The sequence below is a fragment of the Scaptodrosophila lebanonensis genome, unplaced genomic scaffold (genome assembly GCF_003285725.1).
Source record: "Scaptodrosophila lebanonensis strain 11010-0011.00,11010-0021.00 unplaced genomic scaffold, SlebRS2 tig00001412-arrow-pilon, whole genome shotgun sequence".
Lineage (NCBI taxonomy): Eukaryota > Metazoa > Arthropoda > Insecta > Diptera > Drosophilidae > Scaptodrosophila > Scaptodrosophila lebanonensis.
In genome coordinates, this window is record NW_022060739.1 from 12,952,176 (window position 1) to 12,972,237 (window position 20,062).

At 37.4% G+C, this 20,062-nt stretch overlaps 5 protein-coding genes across 7 annotated transcripts; 1 reads left to right on the forward strand and 4 right to left on the reverse strand.

Annotated features, from left to right (window-relative positions):
- Positions 1–69: 69 nt before the first annotated feature.
- Positions 70–5,098, reverse strand: LOC115631507 (sodium-dependent serotonin transporter-like). Of its 3 annotated transcripts, XM_030528271.1 has the most exons (11): positions 5,032–5,098; positions 3,100–3,491; positions 2,810–2,941; positions 2,278–2,453; positions 2,158–2,198; positions 1,966–2,086; positions 1,457–1,799; positions 1,234–1,391; positions 1,047–1,175; positions 781–987; positions 70–712 (listed from the first exon to the last, which is right to left on the reverse strand). In XM_030528271.1, the coding sequence occupies exons 2-11, from the start codon at positions 3,386–3,388 to the stop codon at positions 458–460; spliced, it is 1,851 nt and encodes a 616-aa protein (XP_030384131.1). In that variant the 5' UTR covers positions 3,389–3,491; positions 5,032–5,098; the 3' UTR covers positions 70–457. The 3 variants fall into 3 exon arrangements, with proteins under 3 accessions (XP_030384131.1, XP_030384130.1, XP_030384132.1); XM_030528270.1 differs by lacking the exon at positions 5,032–5,098 and having other exon boundaries at positions 3,100–4,446; XM_030528272.1 differs by lacking the exons at positions 70–712; positions 781–987; positions 5,032–5,098 and having other exon boundaries at positions 1,234–1,306; positions 1,383–1,391; positions 3,100–4,455.
- Positions 5,099–6,214: 1,116 nt separating this feature from the next.
- LOC115632057 (adult cuticle protein 1) lies at positions 6,215–6,698 on the reverse strand. The gene is made up of 2 exons (XM_030529034.1): positions 6,642–6,698; positions 6,215–6,583 (listed from the first exon to the last, which is right to left on the reverse strand). Exons 1-2 carry the CDS (start codon positions 6,645–6,647, stop codon positions 6,215–6,217), a joined length of 375 nt encoding a protein of 124 aa, XP_030384894.1. The 5' UTR covers positions 6,648–6,698.
- Positions 6,699–9,953: 3,255 nt separating this feature from the next.
- LOC115631416 (adult cuticle protein 1) lies at positions 9,954–10,756 on the reverse strand. Its single transcript, XM_030528142.1, has 2 exons — positions 10,751–10,756; positions 9,954–10,673 (listed from the first exon to the last, which is right to left on the reverse strand). The coding sequence occupies exons 1-2, from the start codon at positions 10,754–10,756 to the stop codon at positions 10,266–10,268; spliced, it is 414 nt and encodes a 137-aa protein (XP_030384002.1). The 3' UTR covers positions 9,954–10,265.
- A 1,994-nt stretch (positions 10,757–12,750) lies between these two features.
- Positions 12,751–13,304, forward strand: LOC115632058 (ATP synthase subunit g, mitochondrial). Its single transcript, XM_030529035.1, has 2 exons — positions 12,751–12,854; positions 12,914–13,304. Exons 1-2 carry the CDS (start codon positions 12,815–12,817, stop codon positions 13,186–13,188), a joined length of 315 nt encoding a protein of 104 aa, XP_030384895.1. The 5' UTR covers positions 12,751–12,814; the 3' UTR covers positions 13,189–13,304.
- Positions 13,305–17,925: 4,621 nt separating this feature from the next.
- On the reverse strand, positions 17,926–19,668 carry LOC115632056 (adult cuticle protein 1). Its single transcript, XM_030529032.1, has 3 exons — positions 19,635–19,668; positions 18,683–18,789; positions 17,926–18,602 (listed from the first exon to the last, which is right to left on the reverse strand). Exons 2-3 carry the CDS (start codon positions 18,686–18,688, stop codon positions 18,213–18,215), a joined length of 396 nt encoding a protein of 131 aa, XP_030384892.1. The 5' UTR covers positions 18,689–18,789; positions 19,635–19,668; the 3' UTR covers positions 17,926–18,212.
- Between the last annotated feature and the right edge of the window lie 394 nt (positions 19,669–20,062).

A 20,062-nucleotide genomic window follows, 5' to 3' on the forward strand; every position in this document is an offset into this window, starting at 1 on the left:
CCTAAGACAATACTTAAGTGCCCCTCAAACTGGTTCTAACAACATTCACAATTAAAAGCTTTATCATCATTTTTGTAGCACCAAGCACTGAACCTAAGTTGGAACATGTGCACTTTTATTCACAGCTTAATGATTTTTTGTTTAGTATTAAAACAATTTTTAATTTTTCAGCTCTACTTTCTGCTTTTAGGCATATTCTTATGCCTGTGTGTATGTATATACATTCCTTTGAATAGAACGACACAGCAAGCCCATACAGTCAAGTTCGTTTGTAAGTCTGTTCCTGTCACATCCCTTCTTGAAGTTTTTACGCTATTTGGCTAAAGTTTTTATGCCAAGACTTTATATTTCTAAGAGCTATTTTGCAATCTAATAGATAGGAGTTCATTTGATCGTTCTGCTCATCATTAAACCTAGAGTCAGAAACGCACGAAATTTCTACACAAAATTAAGAGAGTTACAAATTTGTATTATCGATGACCAACATTTCGGAGGTTCCCATAATCTCCTCGTAAAAACGCCGATTGTCAGCATCAACTGGATGCCAATCGTGTGGAGCAAAAAGTTGCGTCAGTCGGTATGGCCAGGATCCGCTGGTTTGGCACACCTTATATAAAATGTATATTATTGCGATCAAGAAGACTATGCACTGAATGATCCAAGGCAGCGCTTGGTGTAGTTCGTCTCTTTCAAAAAAGTACAAAACCTCTATCTGAAAAAACAAAATAAAGAAATTTGAATTTCCACCTTCCCGATCACTGATTTCCCAACTCTACCTACCACAAAAAACAATAATAGTACTGGAGTTATAAAGCGAATTAAAAATATTTTAAAATTTGAGATCGTTTTTCCCAACATGAACTGCAAATCAGATTGGAAACGTTCACGCCCATAAACCCAAGTGGTCATCAGCAGTAGCACCACGGACAGGAAAATATGTGTGAGTAGTCCCACATTTGGCAGAATATCCAAGTGGCGAAAGCCTTGCTGTAAGATGGTAAATAAATAGTTCTAAAAAAGATCTTTATCAGCTGCAGATCACATACTTGGGTACAAAAATAAATGGAGACAGCAATGAGACTCGTTCCAATGCCAACAGTGATCCAATCCTTTTTTGAGCGCAATTGCTCGAATTCATCAAAGAGCGCCGTTAGCACCGACACTACTTGAATGACCTTGCAAAGAAATAAAACTAATTACTTTAAACCATTCAAGCAAATGTGGAAAACTTACCAAACAACAGAACTCGGCTAGGAATACAATACTAAAGAAGAGGAAAGACCACAGATTGGGCAAACTTGAAAGACTACCAAAAAAGTAAGCGTAACAAAGGTACAAAAATTGCAAAAAGTGCTCTTCCTCCACATGCCAATGCAACATACCCACATGAACTGTAAATAACGAATAGTTAAGAAATTAAGAGTAGAATACTTTCCCCCTTTTCTTTTCAACATACGTTCGAAATGGTCAAAAGCCACCGATCCAGCCAACAAAGCCATTAGACAAATCAGTACGTGAGTCAGGCATATCCATAGGGAAAGGCGTTCGCTATCGGTACGGAAACTGTTGTAGCTGGAAAGAGTGATCACGCTACCCCAACCGGGGCCCAACACAAATGTGGCCATTAACATGGCACATCGAACTGCTCCAAAGATACCCTCAGTGCTGTTTTCCAACATGGGGTGCAAATACTCTTCGAAATTATGCAAACTCAGTTTCTGCTGAATCAAAACATTGGCAAATATGGCCAGAAAAAATCCAAACATGAGGACGCAAATACAGCGAAGCACCTTTCCGATCTGTCAAAAGTATGTTAAGCTTTACAGTATGCCTTCAAATTTATATTTAATTTTGTATTAAATGCATGCAAGAAGGTCAATTAACGTTTCTCAATATAAGTATTTGAACATTTTCGTTTACCAGTGTGTGGCTCTATATCCAAATTAGTTACCAGTATATACTTACAAAGGACACATGCTTCAGCAATATAGCGATGGCCACAAACCCTACAATCAAGGCACCAAGCAATATAGACCAAGAAATAGTTATGGCACTCGCATCTTTGCTAGTGCTGCTAATCACAGAGCTGTAATGTGAAAAATGCAACCACTTTATAATATAAAAGGGGGAAAATGTGAAAAACTGTGTAATAATTACCGAAAGAATTCAACGGTGGAATGTGGGTCCTGTATGTCATCCTGTTATTTCGGTAAATACATATTTTTTTATAAACATTAGTAATTGAAAATTATTTTGCCTTTCTAATCTCATACTTACTTCCGCATTGTATTTATCGTGAACAGAACAGTTGGCCGTATTCCAAGTGTTGTTACAACTCATCCACGGTAGAGTGTTGTGCAGGGAGTGGACGGCATAAACGAACGGCACAGCACTGGTGATGATATAGTAAGGCACCGTCGTTATGTTAACCAAAAGAATTGAATAGCCAATCCCTATTAAAAATACCAAACTAATGTTAATTTTTTTAAGCTATGTATATAACGGTTTTTTTTACGGAAATACCGAATACTGCTTGGGAATGTAATATACAAGTACATATGTATATTGGACAATATAAAGATATGAACTTTGACAATATCTTATAAATTAGCTTCAGATGGAAATTGCAATTATTTCATGTATCTGAGGCAACGTAATCCAAAATATAAATATTCTGATCTAAGGAGCGATGGAAAACACACACCATATATTTAAATTTCTTTTATATTCCCAATTAAAATACTGTTATATTTCCAAATACAAATCTTATAGACGACTTACTGTGTTGTTTTATATGTGAGATACATACCTTTAAATATTGGGGACACACGAAATGCTGATATTGAACCGGATGTGGAGAACTGGCCCAAAAACGTTTGAATTATAAATGTGGGTAATGCATAAAATGCTATTGCCAGCGAATAGGATAATAATAGGAATTCTGCAAGAAAATTAATAAAAGAATATAGTTATACATATATGTAGTTATACCACAGATATGGAAACTTAAGTTTTTGTTTGAGGGTCAATTTAAATAACAGTGTCGTATTAATTAAAACACGTGAATTGAAATATTTATACGTAGATTTAAATACTCACTCCAACCACCGAACATCAAAGCGTGAACAAGTATTTCTGAGAATATCATCGAGCTGAACGCATGACAGGTGCAGGCGAAATAGAAGTCAGCAGAGTTCGCCCAGCGTCCTCGCTTCTTATCCCATCGAAAAGGACGTTCCATACTGTCGTAGGCGCTTGTTGATCGCATTGGCGGGTTATGTAGGTGAGTTGACCTCCAACTTGTAGAAACAGGCGAGCCATTTCCGCTGCTACTGGCCAGCATGCAATTGCTGATTCGTTGCTTGGCCTCAATACATATTTCTTTCATGTTGTGTCAGGAGGTATTGAGGTTCTGATGAAAGCCTTAATGCTCATCTAATAATTAATTCTTTGTGCGTCATTCGTTCTTTGTTTTTGCTCACTGATAACACCTATTTTAAAATAGTGCAGAGGTCAAAGCTATTTTAGGTGCTTTAACTTTTGTTTAATAGAATTGTTAAATGTTATTATTTATTGTTCAGTCTATTAAACTTATGATACTACCCTAAGCACTATAAGCAATTTTTAATTCTGAAATAACAATTTTGCTTGCTAATATAAAAATTCTTTAATAAATTAAAAAACGTCATGGAACGCATCCAAAACATTTTTCTATACTCGTACTGTCAAATCTGTTTGGGGTCATCTGTTTGGCGACCTGCTTGCTATCAGCTCCCAACATGAATTTACTAGTCCACAGCGGATTGAAACGGACAGTTGACATTTCTCTTTTGATAGCCATTATGTACTCTCAATCTCTTAATATGTGACAGTAGGTTGAGAGTAGATGTGGTGTACCCTAATTCTAGAGCGTTAGAATAAGCTAAATCGGCAATTGAAACAATCTCTAAATATCTAATCAAATTGTATTGCTAGTAAATTATCTTATGTTAACTCTCCCCTATTATTGTTGAAGTAGAAGTCATAATTATGGGTTAATTTTTTTTATTCTACGACTGTCAAATTTTTGAACAAAATATATCTTACGATGTGCATTTTTGTAAGCAATATCTTCCCAAACCAACCTCTTCATGTTGACAACTTTTCTCAATGCTAAATTTACCCCAAAACACTTTTTATAGTTCCCTGGTTTCCAGAGCTAGCGGGAAAAAAGCAAAATTAGCAGCACTGGTAAAAAAATTGGTTGAGAGTAAGTAAGAGAGAGAGGACGAGGAGGGAGAGGGGGGAAGGTGAAGAAAGCGAGAGAAGCTCTGACGAATTCTGCGTCATTTTATACTCATATACTAGTTTATTTGTGTTGATGAAAGAGCGCCAAGTCAGCTGTTTTTGTTTTGAATTTTCTTATCGCGGTCGGTGGCAATGACTTGTGTAATTCCAACCTTGAATAAATATATTAGAGTATATAGTCCACAAAAATTCAATGAAATATACGGGTATATCTATTATTAGATTATAAGTAATGAATAGTTTGTCAAATTTATCTACACATTTATAGCACTTTTCTAGCAGTGATTGCGGAGAAGAATATCTGTGTATCTGTGTACACATGCACATACGAGTACTTATCTGTATATGTATGTACAATATACAATGAAATATAAAGCACATAATATTTACACATGTACATACATATATCATATTCTATCTATAAGTAAACAGCTAAGAAAACACACAGCGCAAGGTACAAAGAGCAAAACAAACTACTTGCAACGCAAAAAACAAAAACCAGCAACAAAGGAGACGCCGACGTCGACGCCACAATGCCGCGAATAAAGTCTGCCCAGCGCTGTCGAAGCACATTTAAGCAATCAAATGAAGTTGTTGCTGTCGATGACGTTTTTTAAAAATAAATTGCATTATCCCATATGTATGTATGATTCGTAAATGTATTGCGTACATCAATATGTAGACACAATTGATAAATAGACAACACTTTTGATTTCAGTCTCACAAACAACTCAATCTTTGAACCTTCACTGATTTATATTATTGTTAACTGCAACTAGAAACAATGTGTGGAATGCGAAATGCGAATGAACAGCTCGACGCGGCACTCTCGACTGCCCGTCTGTCTATCTTGCGCGAATCTCCCAAATCAATTGCCTTTCAATTCCCACAAACACACTGTGTGTGTCAGTTTATTTCGCGTATCGCTCTCGTCTCGTTTGGCGAGTAGAAAAGCCGACTGGCAGCCGTCGTGCAATCAGAAAATGTGGCGTATTCGAAGTGCACTTTTTGCTTTCATTGCGCATCTACGTCACATGAACAAGCTTTTGTTTATGACCTGTTAATGTTTATAACAACTTAAGATTTATTTTAATTAAAAGGCTTGCATTCTTTCAAATAGTCGAAAAAAGCAAAAGATTACAAATTGTTTATTGAAGCTATTTTCTTTTCTTGATTCTCAAAAGACTTACTTTTCAAAGTTTTATGAATGGCATTTTAATATTAAAAAAGGAAGGAATGTAGAGCCATTTCTAGAAAGTCAAAAAATCTTTTTAAAGATTTTGAAACTACTTTTTTTCAAGTTAAATTAACTTAATAAGATATATAGACGGATGATTGCACATGTAAAATGTACACTAAGCTACTATATAAAACGAACGAACGGTTTTCCTATATGCTTTATGTTTTAATGTATTTACAACTCTGTTTTAAATTCATATATACTCTGTATTATTAATGAACTTTGTGACCGTTATCGGATTGCATTCCAATTAAATCTATCTTTTTTTTTTTTTTAAAAAAAAGGTATTTATTGGGCAACTGTTTGCCATTCGACTTTCGACTGTGTGGCTGTTAAGCAAATATTAAATATTTCCGCTTAATCTTATCTAAATCAAAAACAAATATTCTGCAAAACAAAAACAAATATTCTTGTATATATTTTTGAGCTTCCCATTTGTAGATAAAAGAAAAACACATAGGTTGTCTATCAAAATATGTTTTATATAAATAAAAACAGTTTGTGAATGCGGCGAAATTTTGATAATTAATGAAAGGTACCCTGTTTTTATATACAAAGTTATCTATTTATATGTACTTATGTGTGCCATGATCATAACTTATGGACGAAATCTGAACCTAAGCATCCTCCTTGGCAGTTTCGTTTGCATGTCAGTTTTCATTTACGAGTATGTTTGGGTTAAGTTGGTTAGATAGTTCCGGGGGCAGGGGCGGCGTTGATCGAAGCGACCGACTGGATATGGCCAGCGAGAGGAGCGGTGTGGACAGCGCCACGAGTTTGGGCGGTGTAGACACCTTCATGGGCTACCGGCGCCACAACCACAGAAGGCGCAGGGGCAGCAACAACAGCTGGGGCCACGGCATGGGCTGCTGGCGGCCAAGCGCCAACCGTAACGGCTGCGGGCCAGGGAGCGTGGGCCCAGGGAGCGGCCACCACTGCGGGACCGGACACGGCTGTGTAGGATAGTCCATGACCGGCAAGCTGTGAGATCAATGGAATCACAGATGACTGCACACCCATGGAGAGGGCCAGAGTGAAAACGGCAACGATCGAGAACTGCAAAAAGAAATTAGAATTACAAGTTCCCATGATTGTCATTAGTGTGCAAACTTACTTTCATTTTGGTAGTTTGGCTTCTAGGACTGTTGCTATCACATAAACTGTGCAACGCTTGAACTCTTGTTCTACACTGATCTCGTAACCGTTTTGCCGCCAGTTTTATAGCAACTGCCGCGACGATTTTTTAACGAAAGTAAGAGTGTCCAATACGTCAGCTACTTTTAGCGCCTATTAGTGTGAACATATCAGACATATCTACTTATGTGTCCGATGCTGTCCGGTTCTGTTCGCATGCATGTGATCGAAGCTAATAACACATTGGTAACAAGCGACCACTTACCACTTACATCAACCCAGACCCAGACCTAGAACCAGAGCCAGACCCAAAGTCAGACCAGCGTGTTCCATTGCCTTGATCTCTCGCAAGCGGCAACGCCCGGCAGCGTCCATATGCGGACTCTGTCCAACCCACTTTCAAACGCAGTTCCGGTACGAGTCTATGTCTATATACTATATGTTCAACCGCCTGTCCGTGAACGGCGAATGATTAAAGCACTTTAATTACCCAACTGCTTGTAGTATGTATGTATGTATGTATGTTACACTAATTGTATGCAATTCTTTGTTGTTCAAATTTACAAACAGTACTTTATAAGATTCCTTATAAGTTAAGTCTATTATTTTCCACATTGTATTTATGTATATACGTACATATTTAAGAAGGTGTGGTGCTAATTTCGAATATTTACACTTCAAACTTAATAATATTATACACGCATGTAGTTGATATTGTATATATAGCTATTTTAAACAAACTAGTCCTAAAAAAATGTTGTTAGAGAAGTATAATATTAAAAGGAATCTTCACATGGTGCAGTTTAATAGCTAGATAATAAGAAAACGGTATCCATGACAGGCACAATATGGATTTGACAAGACAATAGGACATTGAAAATCGAGCCTTACATTTGTTAAGCAAAAACATGGAACAAAAAAGGATGCATATTTTTAAAAGCAATTTTTACTTTTTATAACATTAAGTAAACTTTGAAATTCTAAAAATAATTTTATAACTTTTCTAATATTGAAAAGATGAATTTTAAATATCTGATTCATCCTAAAATAAGTTTTTGTAGGGTCAATTGAATTCTTTTTCGATTATCTTTTGTTTAACGATTATGTCAAATCAGTATTTTTTTGACTCTAAAACTAATACGATAGAGCTCAACATCTCCAAAAATAAAGGAATGCGCAATTAGGTATAAAATCTACAAGTATGTTGAAATATGCTTATTAAAGAAAGTAAAGCTGAAGTAAGAAGAATGTATTCAGAAATCTTGTGAAATTATTTTGGTAATACAAGTATTCTCGAAGTATAACAAATTTTAGGTCGATTGAATAAAACTTAGCAGAGATATATGTTATATATAGTACATTTATATTAAAGACAAAGAACAAAAAAAAAATGTTTTCATATATTTTCAGGGACTTTCATCAAGCATTGCGTCTTACACATCTGTGTTTGAATCTGTATGTTTTTAGGCCCGTACCAAACATAATAACATAAAAAACAGATACCTTAATTGGGTTGGAAACCAGATTAGCAAGTTTATATGAAAACAAAAATATTAATACCGACGTTTATCAAGAATTCCACATATAGAATGAGCTACATATGTCAAGATGGAGGCATTCCATCGGGGTATTTCATAAGTTGCCAACCAAACAAAGTATACCCTTTTACCCTTTTGGATGCAGAAAATGTGTGTGGTGTGTTGGTTGCTATAAATTATATATACTTATGTACATATGTAGATATTTGCTGAATGTACAGGTGGCGACTGTTGCCATTGCTGGGCTATAATTACTGTTGGCGTAATTAAGCACACGCCCTGTAGTCTAAATTGTTGATCATGAGACGGCTTTTGAGCGCATTCTGTTTGTTACAATTATATAAAATTACTCGTACTATGATTTAACTATTGCGCGCAGCTCATAAACTGTACAATTAGAAATGTATGTTTGTGTTCAAGTTAAGCATTTATAATAATATACATAAATTGTAGAGGCAGCTTAAGAGTTAAATACAATTTTAATTTATTAAATCAAGGTTTTTAATCAGTTTATCAATCAATTTATTGTCTTTGCCGTCCACCTAATACTGAGTTGTATTTAATACAATTAGCACACCCGTTTCTCAGAAGGGAAGACTTTCTGTTTACCATGAGCTGCAGTGAAATCCACTGGAATACAATATCAGAATAAAGTTTTGTAGTTTTAAATATTTTGTATACCCTGCATCTAAAAGGTAAGAGGTACTAGCTTAGTGCGAATGAATTGAACACACCAAAGGACGCGTGGCAGGCTTCACAAAGCATATATATTCTTGATCAGCATGACAAGACGAGTCAATACAAAAATGTACGTAAGTAAAACGGAAAGTATAAGAGCTAAAATAACCACGCTTAGGAGAATCTGAATATTCTCCTAAGTTCTTTTTTTCCTACACCACCAAAGTATATACATTATTAATCACTATGACAAGACGAGTCGAAATAGCCGTGCTAGAATAACCAAACATGGTATTCAAATTATCTCAAGCCCGAGAAATTACGAGCTTGATTTTTTTCAAATGCACCCCCAACATCCTTGCTATTAGTGGTTTTCCCTAACCTCCGTAATTCTTGGAGTTTTCAACATAAATTTGGCACAACACATCCCGTCAGTGTTTATGGGTTGTGTTTTATTATGATAGGTAGAGGAAGTTATAGCCGTAAATGTCATTTCTGCCCATGCTCAGCCCGCAGCTGTTGTTCTTGTTACTGTTTTTGCTCAACTCCGTACTGCACACTTACAAGAACACATAGTCAAGCATAGACACAAAAAGACATAATATTTATAATATTTATGTAAATTTATTCTATTGAAACTGTACGAATCTACTATGTGTACGTGTTATATTTTTTTATTTTATTGTGTAAAATTTTTGTTTTCTTTTTGTTGGAGTGGGTACAGGATATTTTGGAGTTGAGCCCAATGTTAATGTTTTCCCTGCAAGGAAATGATTTTCTTCCTTTGGGAAATAAAAAATTAAGCATTTCAATATTCGCATAAATAAAAGCACTGCTTGATTTTATTTATAACGTTTTCGTCAATTTTACAATTGTTGCAAATTACTAAATATATATATATATGTGTGTATATAAGAATTAGGTACAATTTACAGTACATTTCTATGTACACTGTGTGATAGATGTATAGAGAAATAGAGATGTCTAGAGAAGATGAGTTGAAAAGTTGAATTGTGGAACACTGAAAGTTCTCAAGAAATAAAATTAACATGCTGTTATTTGTTGGTTGTAGTTGTTGTAATTTATGTTGGACTTATTTGCTGAACACAGAACTTACTCAATTGTGCGCGTGAATGTGTTTTGAAGAGATAGAAATAGAGAGATGGAAGGATACAGCGACTAAGGCCGTGCCCTTGCCGTTTGGTGTTTGTGTCGGGACTAAGAGCAGTGTGCTTAGCAATACAGGAGGAGAGTAGAGTAACCGAGAGATGTCGTGGTCGCTGGCAGAAGTAGAAGTGGAATACGAGGCTCAGTGAAGATTTGGTGAACTGTCGGATTATTGTCTTTTTCTACTTCATTTGGCATTGTTTGCAGCGTGGAGAGTCGAATTACAGGGTTCCGGGCGCTGGAGCCACATTCACAGACGTGGCGGAGCTGATGTGGCCGGCTAAGGGTGCAGTGTGAATAGCTCCGCGAGTTTTGGCGACATAGACACCCTCATGTCCATGTCCAAGCCCAGCACCGGGTCCTTGAGCAAGGGCGATGCCGGGAACACCTCCGAGCCAGCCATGACCAGGCAGACCCCAAGGAGAAGCTACGGATATGGCAGCTGGGCCACCCCAGGCGCCGTTCCAGCCGCCATTCCAGGCACCATTCCAGGCACCATTCCATGCACCGCCCCATAGACCAGGACCTGCCACCGAGCTAACGACTCCCGGTGCAATCTGGGTGATAGGACTCCAAGACGCCTGGACACCGACGAGGGCGCAGATCAACATGACTACGGCAGCGGCGAACTGTAATTGATTGAGAAATGATTATAATAATTCAATTATTCTGGGCAACTCCCACAGGTCCTGTTTGGACTGTTTACCTTCATGTTGTGTTTGGTGTAAGTTAGGTTTGGAGAAGTTGAAAAAGAAGGAAAACTTGTTGAACGTTCAACGAGCGATTGGATTCTGATTTCAACCACGAAATTATGGCAACTTTTATACTAAAACTACGTCAGACAATTGGACAGCTCGGAACCTAGGTTTTCACAAACATTGCCTCGCCTCACCCACAGAGCTAGGCCGACGGCAAGCCAAAAAAAAACCTGCCCCGAACAACAATAACAAGAATAGCATATCAAAATCTAAAAATGCACAAAAACCGAGACTTCATTTCAAATGCCCGACGCCTTATGGCACAAGCCAATGAGTTAAGCTCGTGCCGTTGCTGTTGCCGATGCAGCGTTTTTGCTCTAAAAATGCGCAGAATTGGAATTGGATTAGATTAAGCCAAATGCTTTGCACGTGTGTGCCTGGCGCTAACCTTTCACTGCCCAACTAGTATGGGGCGTCGCAGCGCGTCGCGCCGGTTCGATTCAGATCGGGGCCCCACAAGCACAAGTGCCGAAGTTGCTTGGGTGTGGGCCAACATTTTCGCGAAGTAGTCGCGGGTCAGCAGCACACCAAACGAGCGGGGGAAGTCGTTCGCTCTGCCTTGTTGCGCAAATTACAATTAACAAGAATGCAGAACTAATAAAACTAAACACACACATACTTATGTACCTGCAAAATGAACGCTGATTGGCTAACAAGCGAAGCTTTTAAGAATCTCAGATCGAATCAAAACGATCAGATTAAGAAATAGTGCTTAAAACGAAGTACATTAGTGACAATCCATAATTTTATCAACTATAGCAGCTGTGCTGGCAGGTGCGAAAGTACAGGTAAAATACTGCCGGCTCAGCAGGTTTGTCTATTTGGGTGCCCATTTCCATTACAGACAGTAAATATAAAAATAAAGGAAACCCGTTGGCGGAATGTTATGAAAATACGTTAAGAGATAAATTTACATATTACGAATAAAATACAAGCCTAAAATCTTAAGAGCAAGCTTATTAATTTAATTGATTAAGTAATTTATAAATAAATATTTATTTAATATGAATTACAAATTGAAAGAAATTTAATTTTTCAAATTTTTTCAATACTATTTCAAGTATGGCATTTTAAATTAGTGCAAAATGAATGTATTTTTTATTGATTTTAAATTATTACAGCCTTATGTACATAAATAAACACTCACAATTCGTGAGTGCCACTTGCGCGATACAAAACAAAAAAGCAAGTTAATTATATCAATTTTTGTGCCCATCGCTTTAGTGAACGGTTATTGTTTGTTTGGCATGAATGAGTTTGTAAAGCACGAAAAGACGCATTCTTAACTCCATAGGCACATACATACAAACATATATAGGTACATACATACATATGTACATAATTAACCACTGCTTCAGAAGCAGATTTTCGCTTTTCTTCTGCATGAAAACAAAACAATAGTAATTAAAACAAAATACAAATGTTATATTGCGAATAATTTTTAATAATCTCTAAAGCATGATGTCTGTATAAATATTATCAACTAGTTTTTCATGATTATGTTGCAGTGGAAAGTATTGCGTGACTCCGTTTTTTAGTGGAAATTTTAAACAATACATTTTTAAATTTACTTTTTCCTCAACAGCTGATTATCGCCACAAAAATCTTGGGAAAAGCAGATTATTCGTAAAAACAAATAATTTCTTGCTTACAGTAATATTTTTCAAAAGTATGACTATGTCTTCAATCAATCTATTTTAACATTTGGCGTATGTAATTTTTATTGTACACAATTCTTCATATACATTGGTCGCTAATGAAAATTTAATCGATATTTACCATGAAATCGGATTCCTATTCCATTATTTCTATCTTATTTGCATGCACTCAGAAACTATATTGACTTTCAAAGAATATGGAGTTTAAAATCAAGTTATCTATTCAGTGTTCCTTTCCTTCCTGTTCCTATGAACATTTCGGATTTTTAAATCAACCCTGAATTATTATAGTGAAAAATATCGAGTGTAAAGCACTTTTAATTTTAGCATTAGTTTTACATCAGAATCCCCATAATGGCTGGTCTAGCTACTAAAGCGACTGCTTACGCCAATAGTAAGTTTGCAGTATTTCAACAAGCATAATCATCATTATAAAAAATGTATTGCATTTAGAACTTTCGGCCCAGATGCGACCGCATTTCGATGAATTCTGGAAGTACGCTAAAGTCGAACTCGCGCCTCCGTTGCCGGCTGATTTCGTTAAGATCCGTAAGACGGTGGAAAAAAGCTCGAAGTATGCAAAGGATATTAAATCGCAGCGCAATCGCTTTGCCGACATTACCATTTCGCAGGTCTGGCTCAACACACTGGTAACCGTGGAGGTTGTCACTTGGTTCTTCATGGGCGAGTGCATTGGCAAGCGGCACATTGTGGGTTACAAAGTTTAGTTTAACAACACACTCATAATCGTCAGCCCAGTATATCCTTACCAATGGGTTGGTCAAATAGTTGTGCATTATATATTTCTCTTTTGCTTAAATACAATTTGAACTCTCACGCGAAAGTGACTTTATTCAGTCTAATGCATAAATACATACATTGTACATATACATATGTATTCATGGATAGGTGCGCCGCCAATATTGTGAATTCCAACGATTTAATAACCGATTTTTTGCATGAGCATTGCAAAAGGAAATCAAGTTGGCATTGATCTTGGTATTGCGGCCCAGGTGCTGAGCAAATTATTGATAGAATGCACTTACCGACATATATGTATGAATGCACTATATTGCAGACTATACATACATTCATATTGATATTCGTACTTGTGTAGGTGGTGTTTATGGAGTATGTTTGTAAATACATATGTACATACATATGTATATTGCAGAACATTGAGGATTGTAAATACATAGAACTGCCAACACAGCCCAACGAGAACAAACGAACGGATAGACAAACTTGAAATTGAGCGTAGCACTCATACACAGTGCACACATTGCAGCATTTACCGTTTGGCCCAATTTTAATGGCATTTTAATAACAAAGCCACCACTCACATGCGCAACGACCAGTCATTGCCAAAAGCCTAGAGACGGACGTGTGGCGTGACCGCGAGTGAGGTTAAATTGCCACAACTAATGCTAGTTATGGCCTAAGGACAATTTTTCCTCTAATTAACTAAACTCAAAGACGAAATAGGAATAGGTACAATCAGTACTTGTTGCTACATATTAACACTACTTCTATACACAATCTACCTACATTTTTGGGGAAAAAAATATGACATCATCTCTGTGTCCCTAAGAGTATACATTCCATAACGGTACAACTAACGTGGTTTGCAATTTAAACACAGTATTTTACTGGGCTTCAAATCGATATTCTGCACATCAGAAAGTTCCGATACTGTTTACTTGTTTTTTTTTGTGATAACTGCTTAAAGTTTGTGGGAAAATATTCTCTGCCCAGTATTAACAGAAATTGATCAGCAACCACAAAGAGCTAAATTTAATCTACAAAAAATACAAATTTACATTTTGTAAGTTACAGGTTTGCATGTAAAATACCTTCCCATAATAAAACTTCATAAAAAACAAGAAGGGACATTTGTCTCACTGAAATCACATTTTTTCACGCTCTCATCCCTAGGTCAGACAAATAACAATGCTGCGCAATCGCAGCGCTCGATTACATCATGCAAAAACGCCGCTGGCCAACAAATCTACAGCACCATAAGTCTAAGTCCTTATCAAATTTTCAGTTACAGCCAATGGCAACGCCCACTTTTGGGTATGAAAACTGGCTACGGGCAGTGCTGCTCTAGATAATGAGAATTCCATATTTAAATTGCATAAAGAGAATAACAAACTGATTAAAACACAGCTGAGTTGTATCTATGTATATACATACATACATATGTATGTATGTATATGTCTGCTCGCAAACTATTTTTGTTGCAGTCATTAGAGGAGGGTGGGGAGGGTCTGGTTGGTGTGGTCAGTGGCGCATAAAAAGCTTAGCATAATCAATGTTGGCCACGCTTGAATTCAATTTAGCTGCCAGCCGCCAACTTTGGTGTCACAATTGCACTCACAGCTTTAATATGTAATACGAGACATACAGATATACATACATATGTATATACATATGCATGTATGACTCGTATATACATATGTATGTATGTGTATACATTAGTGTCTGTAAATTGTTGTGCCACCCACGCCTTGTGGCCAGTTGCATGTTTATTGTTTTGTACATTTCTTATGTTGTGTGAACGGCATTCCACATTATTGACTAAAAGTTTGCCTCAATTAGGGCCTCAGTACTAAAGAGTTTGAACAAATATAATTTCCTATATCCGCATGCTTTTAAATCAATTAATATGAAAAATTGGTTTTTTAAAATGAAAATATGCATATCATCCGCAAGGCGCAACATTTACCATTATTTTGTTGTACCAATAGATTGGTGGTTCTTGCAACAGATTTCAGTAATTTCGTACTGGTTGACAATATTTCAATAACTTAAAACAATTTCGTTTCAAAAATGAGCGCGATATTTGCATATTTAACTTTTATTTTAGGAGACTCCCAAATACATAAAGATGACGAAAAACCTGAGAGTGTAAATGGGTAAATGATAACAAGTCGTGACAATATCAGCGAAGGACCACATTTTTTTTCCAAACCCAGTCTTGAGTACAAATATTAATATCATTCATTGTGCTGGTTTTAATGAGAAATGCGAAGCAATTACCGCAAAACAAGCTAAGTAGGAGTAGATAGATTACCGCACTACAATTAATCACTCTGAGCACCTCTTGCGTCGATCAATTGAAACTCTTAGCCGGGTGTATTGGAAAACAAGCTTTGAAAAATCGTTTGTCGGCAGTTGCCGTTGCTGAAGGAGGGGTTGGAGGCAATGTGCAATCTAGGCAGTAGCTTGCAGCCGACTTTGCGAACTGGTTGTTTAAATTCGAGAGTATGCACTTTTAACTAGAGCAGAGGCTGTTTGCCTTGATCGCCGTGCTCGCGATTTTTAAATGGAAAGAGTCGCGTGTTGGCAGTCAAAAGAACCTCATACGCGACATTCCGGGTAAACCATTATAAAACATATGCTTTTCTTCCGAAATATCTTTGAAAAGTACTAAATAGTTAGAATGCATATATATAGTATGTTACTAAATATCTTTGAAAAGTACTAAATAGTTAGAATGCATATATATAGTATGTTACTAAGATTTTCTGTAAGCAAACTATATTCATTTTCCGCAACTCGCCGCAGGTTTTACTGCCGATTAAGCAGAATACCAACAGCCAACATGAATTATTCTCAATGACTTAATGAAGCATAGAGGCATGATATTCCTCTGTCTATACGATGCATACAATATGAAAGGCCTTTATTAAAAGAGGGGTGTCTTTAGTTGAGCTACCAACTTCGCCGAAAATTCGAATCATTAAAAAAACGACTAACCTCTTTCTTCTGTTTCTTTTATGCATAAAGAATATAGTATGTGTCTTTCACATTTTGAAGATGCTGAATAAAATGAACAAAGCAAATGGGAACATTCAAAAACAATTAAACACTTTTTTAAAACATAACACACATTCAATTAGTAATTCAAATAATAAATCAGTATTTGGTTTCAAAGGGAACTTTACAGATGTAATAGGAGGTATTTGTTAAAAATTGAATTAATTTTTTGATGAGATGTTGATTTGTGTGCAATATGTACTTGATATGTTGCTCTATTTTCTATAAAACCTCACACTCAGAAATGTTTGCACAAACGACAAAAACATGTTTATTACTAAAGCGGCAAAGCAGAGTGAAGAATGTAATTCGGTAATAACAATTGTTGAGTTAGTCGGCATGACAGGCGGAAAGGCGACACGTAACATAACCGACTGAGCCAATAAAAGCTCCAAGTAACCAACAGTTGCCTGCCAATTATGGAGCGTCGACAAAGACTACAACGGCAGCCAACGACCGCTTACGGCCCACGCCCACGGCACGAACCGAGTCAAAACTGGTGCATATATGTATATAGTATATATGCATATACATATACATACATATATGCTCGTAACTTAGCCACTTGGACATTCATGCACGCACACATTCATGCATTAGAGTGTTCAGCCAGAGAGGGGACGGTACGCAGGCCAAGGTAAGGCCAGCAAAGAAATAGCAGTACTCGCTGTCGTTGTCGCGTCGTCGCATTGTCGGCTGATTGCAACTGTTGTTGCTGTTGTTGTCATGTCGGTAGCCAAACCCAATAGCAATTATCCATAAATCTTGAAAGACAGCTACTACTACTACTACGGCCTGCCGCCTCATTTCCATTCACTTTTCTCGGCTTCTCGCTGCGTGCGTGCAAACGCACCAACTTGCCGGATGACGTCTTTGGCGCATAACAGGCTGCAATATGACGTAACAAAGCACAAGTTCAAGATTACGCACATGCCAGTTCCTACCAAAGTTTATTGAACGCCATTTGACACAAACACACACGCAATGCCACGCAGAATGAGCTCAAGGCAAGTATTTATTGGCAGCCGACTCGATGGTTTGCGCGCATGCGTACGACAACTTTGCTACCGCAATTAAGCCACTAAGCTGGTTGTATTTCATTGACCAAGTTGACAAGAATGGTTTATTTATTACGATAGTATTTACATTCAAGGAAGGTTGGATCCAAATTAAGTTAGTAAACAGTGTTCATATCAAAGGAAGGATGAAACAGACACCTAGGTAGGCCTCACTTAAGGCAATGCATTAATTGACTTCACGCCAACACATGGACAATCCAGCTTAGATAGTAATGACATAGCAAATAAATATACGAATAAATATGCTCCAAATATGAAATTCCTTTTAGGGTGCAAAGCTTTAATTACAACACCGTTTTCATAAAACGTTAGCTGAACATTACCACGTTTGCTAAATCACATCAGAGTAAAAGCCACCACTAAAGAATGCTTCACTCTGGGAAAGTAGCTCGAAAGGAATTCATCTGAATAATTCAACAAAACAAACTCTCTCATAGCTTTGTTTATCCCAGCTTAGCTGAAAGTGTCAATAAACTATTATAGAATTTTGTTGTTCGTCTTAATAGTTAGCATTAATTCATTTAAACTTATTCAGTTTTGATTTCCAAACAATTTTCGGGTTGACAATAGTTGGTCATTTATTAAAATAAACGAAGAAGACGTGTAGCTAGACAAGTACAATGTGATATGAAATATTTGGATGATATAAAGAGTGATTGATGATTGACTTAGATTGGAGAAATTATGGGTTGAAAGTACTGATGTTTTGTAAGAAATCTCTTCGAGAGTTAAAACATCCACTGCAAATACAATCTACATCAAATGACTGGCAAAACGGGGCTGATTTGTGTCAAGGAGTTAACGTTAACAAGTATTCCTGTATGGGTTCGGTTTTTCGATCATGATGGTGGTTACCAAGTGCCAGGTGCGGGTTCCAAGTTAACAGACGCTGCCGACTGAATGTGGCCGGGCAATGGAGCCACGTGCACTGCTCCACGTGTCTTGGCCACATAGGAAGCAGGAGCAGCGGCCACAACAGCAGCTGGAACCGCCGACAAGACCGCAGGAGCAGACTGCACAAGAAGTGGACCAGCTGGTGCAACGGCGACTGGAACAGCTGCAGGGACAGCAGAAGCTTGGATTGCCACGGAACCAGCTACGGCTGGCACCGAAGATGCTTGGATGGCCACCGATCCAGGCACAGCGGGTGCGCCCAAAACGACAGGGCCATGTGCCAGCAGCGGTACGACCGAGCTGTTGACACCCCAGGCCAAAGCGAACAGGACTACGACGACGGCGAACTGTAAGCAAAAACCACACAAAGATTGCCGTATCAATATGTCTGTTCTACACTAGACTTAAATCGTTCGCTTCTCTTTACCTTCATGCTGCTTTAATGAACTTTAAAACGCTTGAAACGTTACTACTGGACTCTGTCCACTTCTCCAACCTTTTATAGAGCACTTCACGTAGCAGCAAACGCCAACACTAGCAAGTTTCAGAACAACTGCCTCGTTAGTTTCATAATTCTTGAGCATATGTATTAAAAGTATATCAATTTGTTTGGCGATACAAAAACTTGTTTGACATTGTGCCCAGGTAAGCTTAGAAGTGCTGGCTGCACAAATGGGCCAAACTAATGCGGAAATAGTCACACACACATTACAAACATATGCAGTGTCAGGTGCCATAAGGCCTCCTAAGCCTTTTCACTATGTCTATGTACGAGTATTTGCCAATAGTATTCATATCCCAGATACCGTGTCGAAATAATTAGATTCGGTAGTTCAACAAACAAGAAACCTGTCAACTCAAAAATTATTTGATTTATATTAATGAATTGTAATACGAGTAAATATTCAACTTATTGACAATCACAAATTTGATTAAAAAACTTTTTAAAAGTCCCTAAGATCTTATTACACTCTGTACATGAAATGTACAGGAGTACATACATATATTAGGTTTGCGGGAGCTGAAAAATGTAACAGGCAGAAGGAGGCGTGGCAAACCCCACAAAATATATATATTCTTCATCAGCATGACAAGACGAATCGATATACATATGTCTGTGTGTCTGTCCATCCGTCCGTATGAACACCTGGATCGCAGAGACTATAAGAGATAGGAATTTTGCAAATACTCCCAGTTAGTGGTTATGTCTCTGTATGCCATGTTTCACTATAATGGACCGATTTAACCAGAAGTTATAGCCTTAAATATATTTTCTGCCTAAGCGCTGCCCGCAGCTGTTGTTGATGTTGGTGCTTTGGTTGACTGTAACCATGCTCACACGGACACGAATAGACGCGCATAGACATACATACACTCACATAGACGTAATTGCTCGAGTTCGAATACCAAGTGAGGTACAATCGATACAATTTTTTTTTTTTAATTTTCTTAATTTTTTGGCGATGCCATACCACAATAGATCAGTCTGGCAACGATTGCCTAGGGCTTTTCTTGTTGCTGAACGGCTAAGCCTAGTACGCAGCTCGCAAAGAATTAGAACTGCAGCAGAAAATTAACATTTCTTATTGTCGTGTGGTAAGTAATGTGTTTTAGTCAAAAAGTTGCAATCGAGCAAGTTCGGCACTGAAATATACTGCACACAAATTCTCTAGCGGAGGAACGCCACTGAGTTCCTATAAGCCTCGAGTTGCCTTAGCCGTTTGAAAAAGTTAAGCATTCAGACAGACGGACTAGACCATTTTGTTTCGTCATGTTGATCAAAATAATAGGAGTGGATATGCTTCCT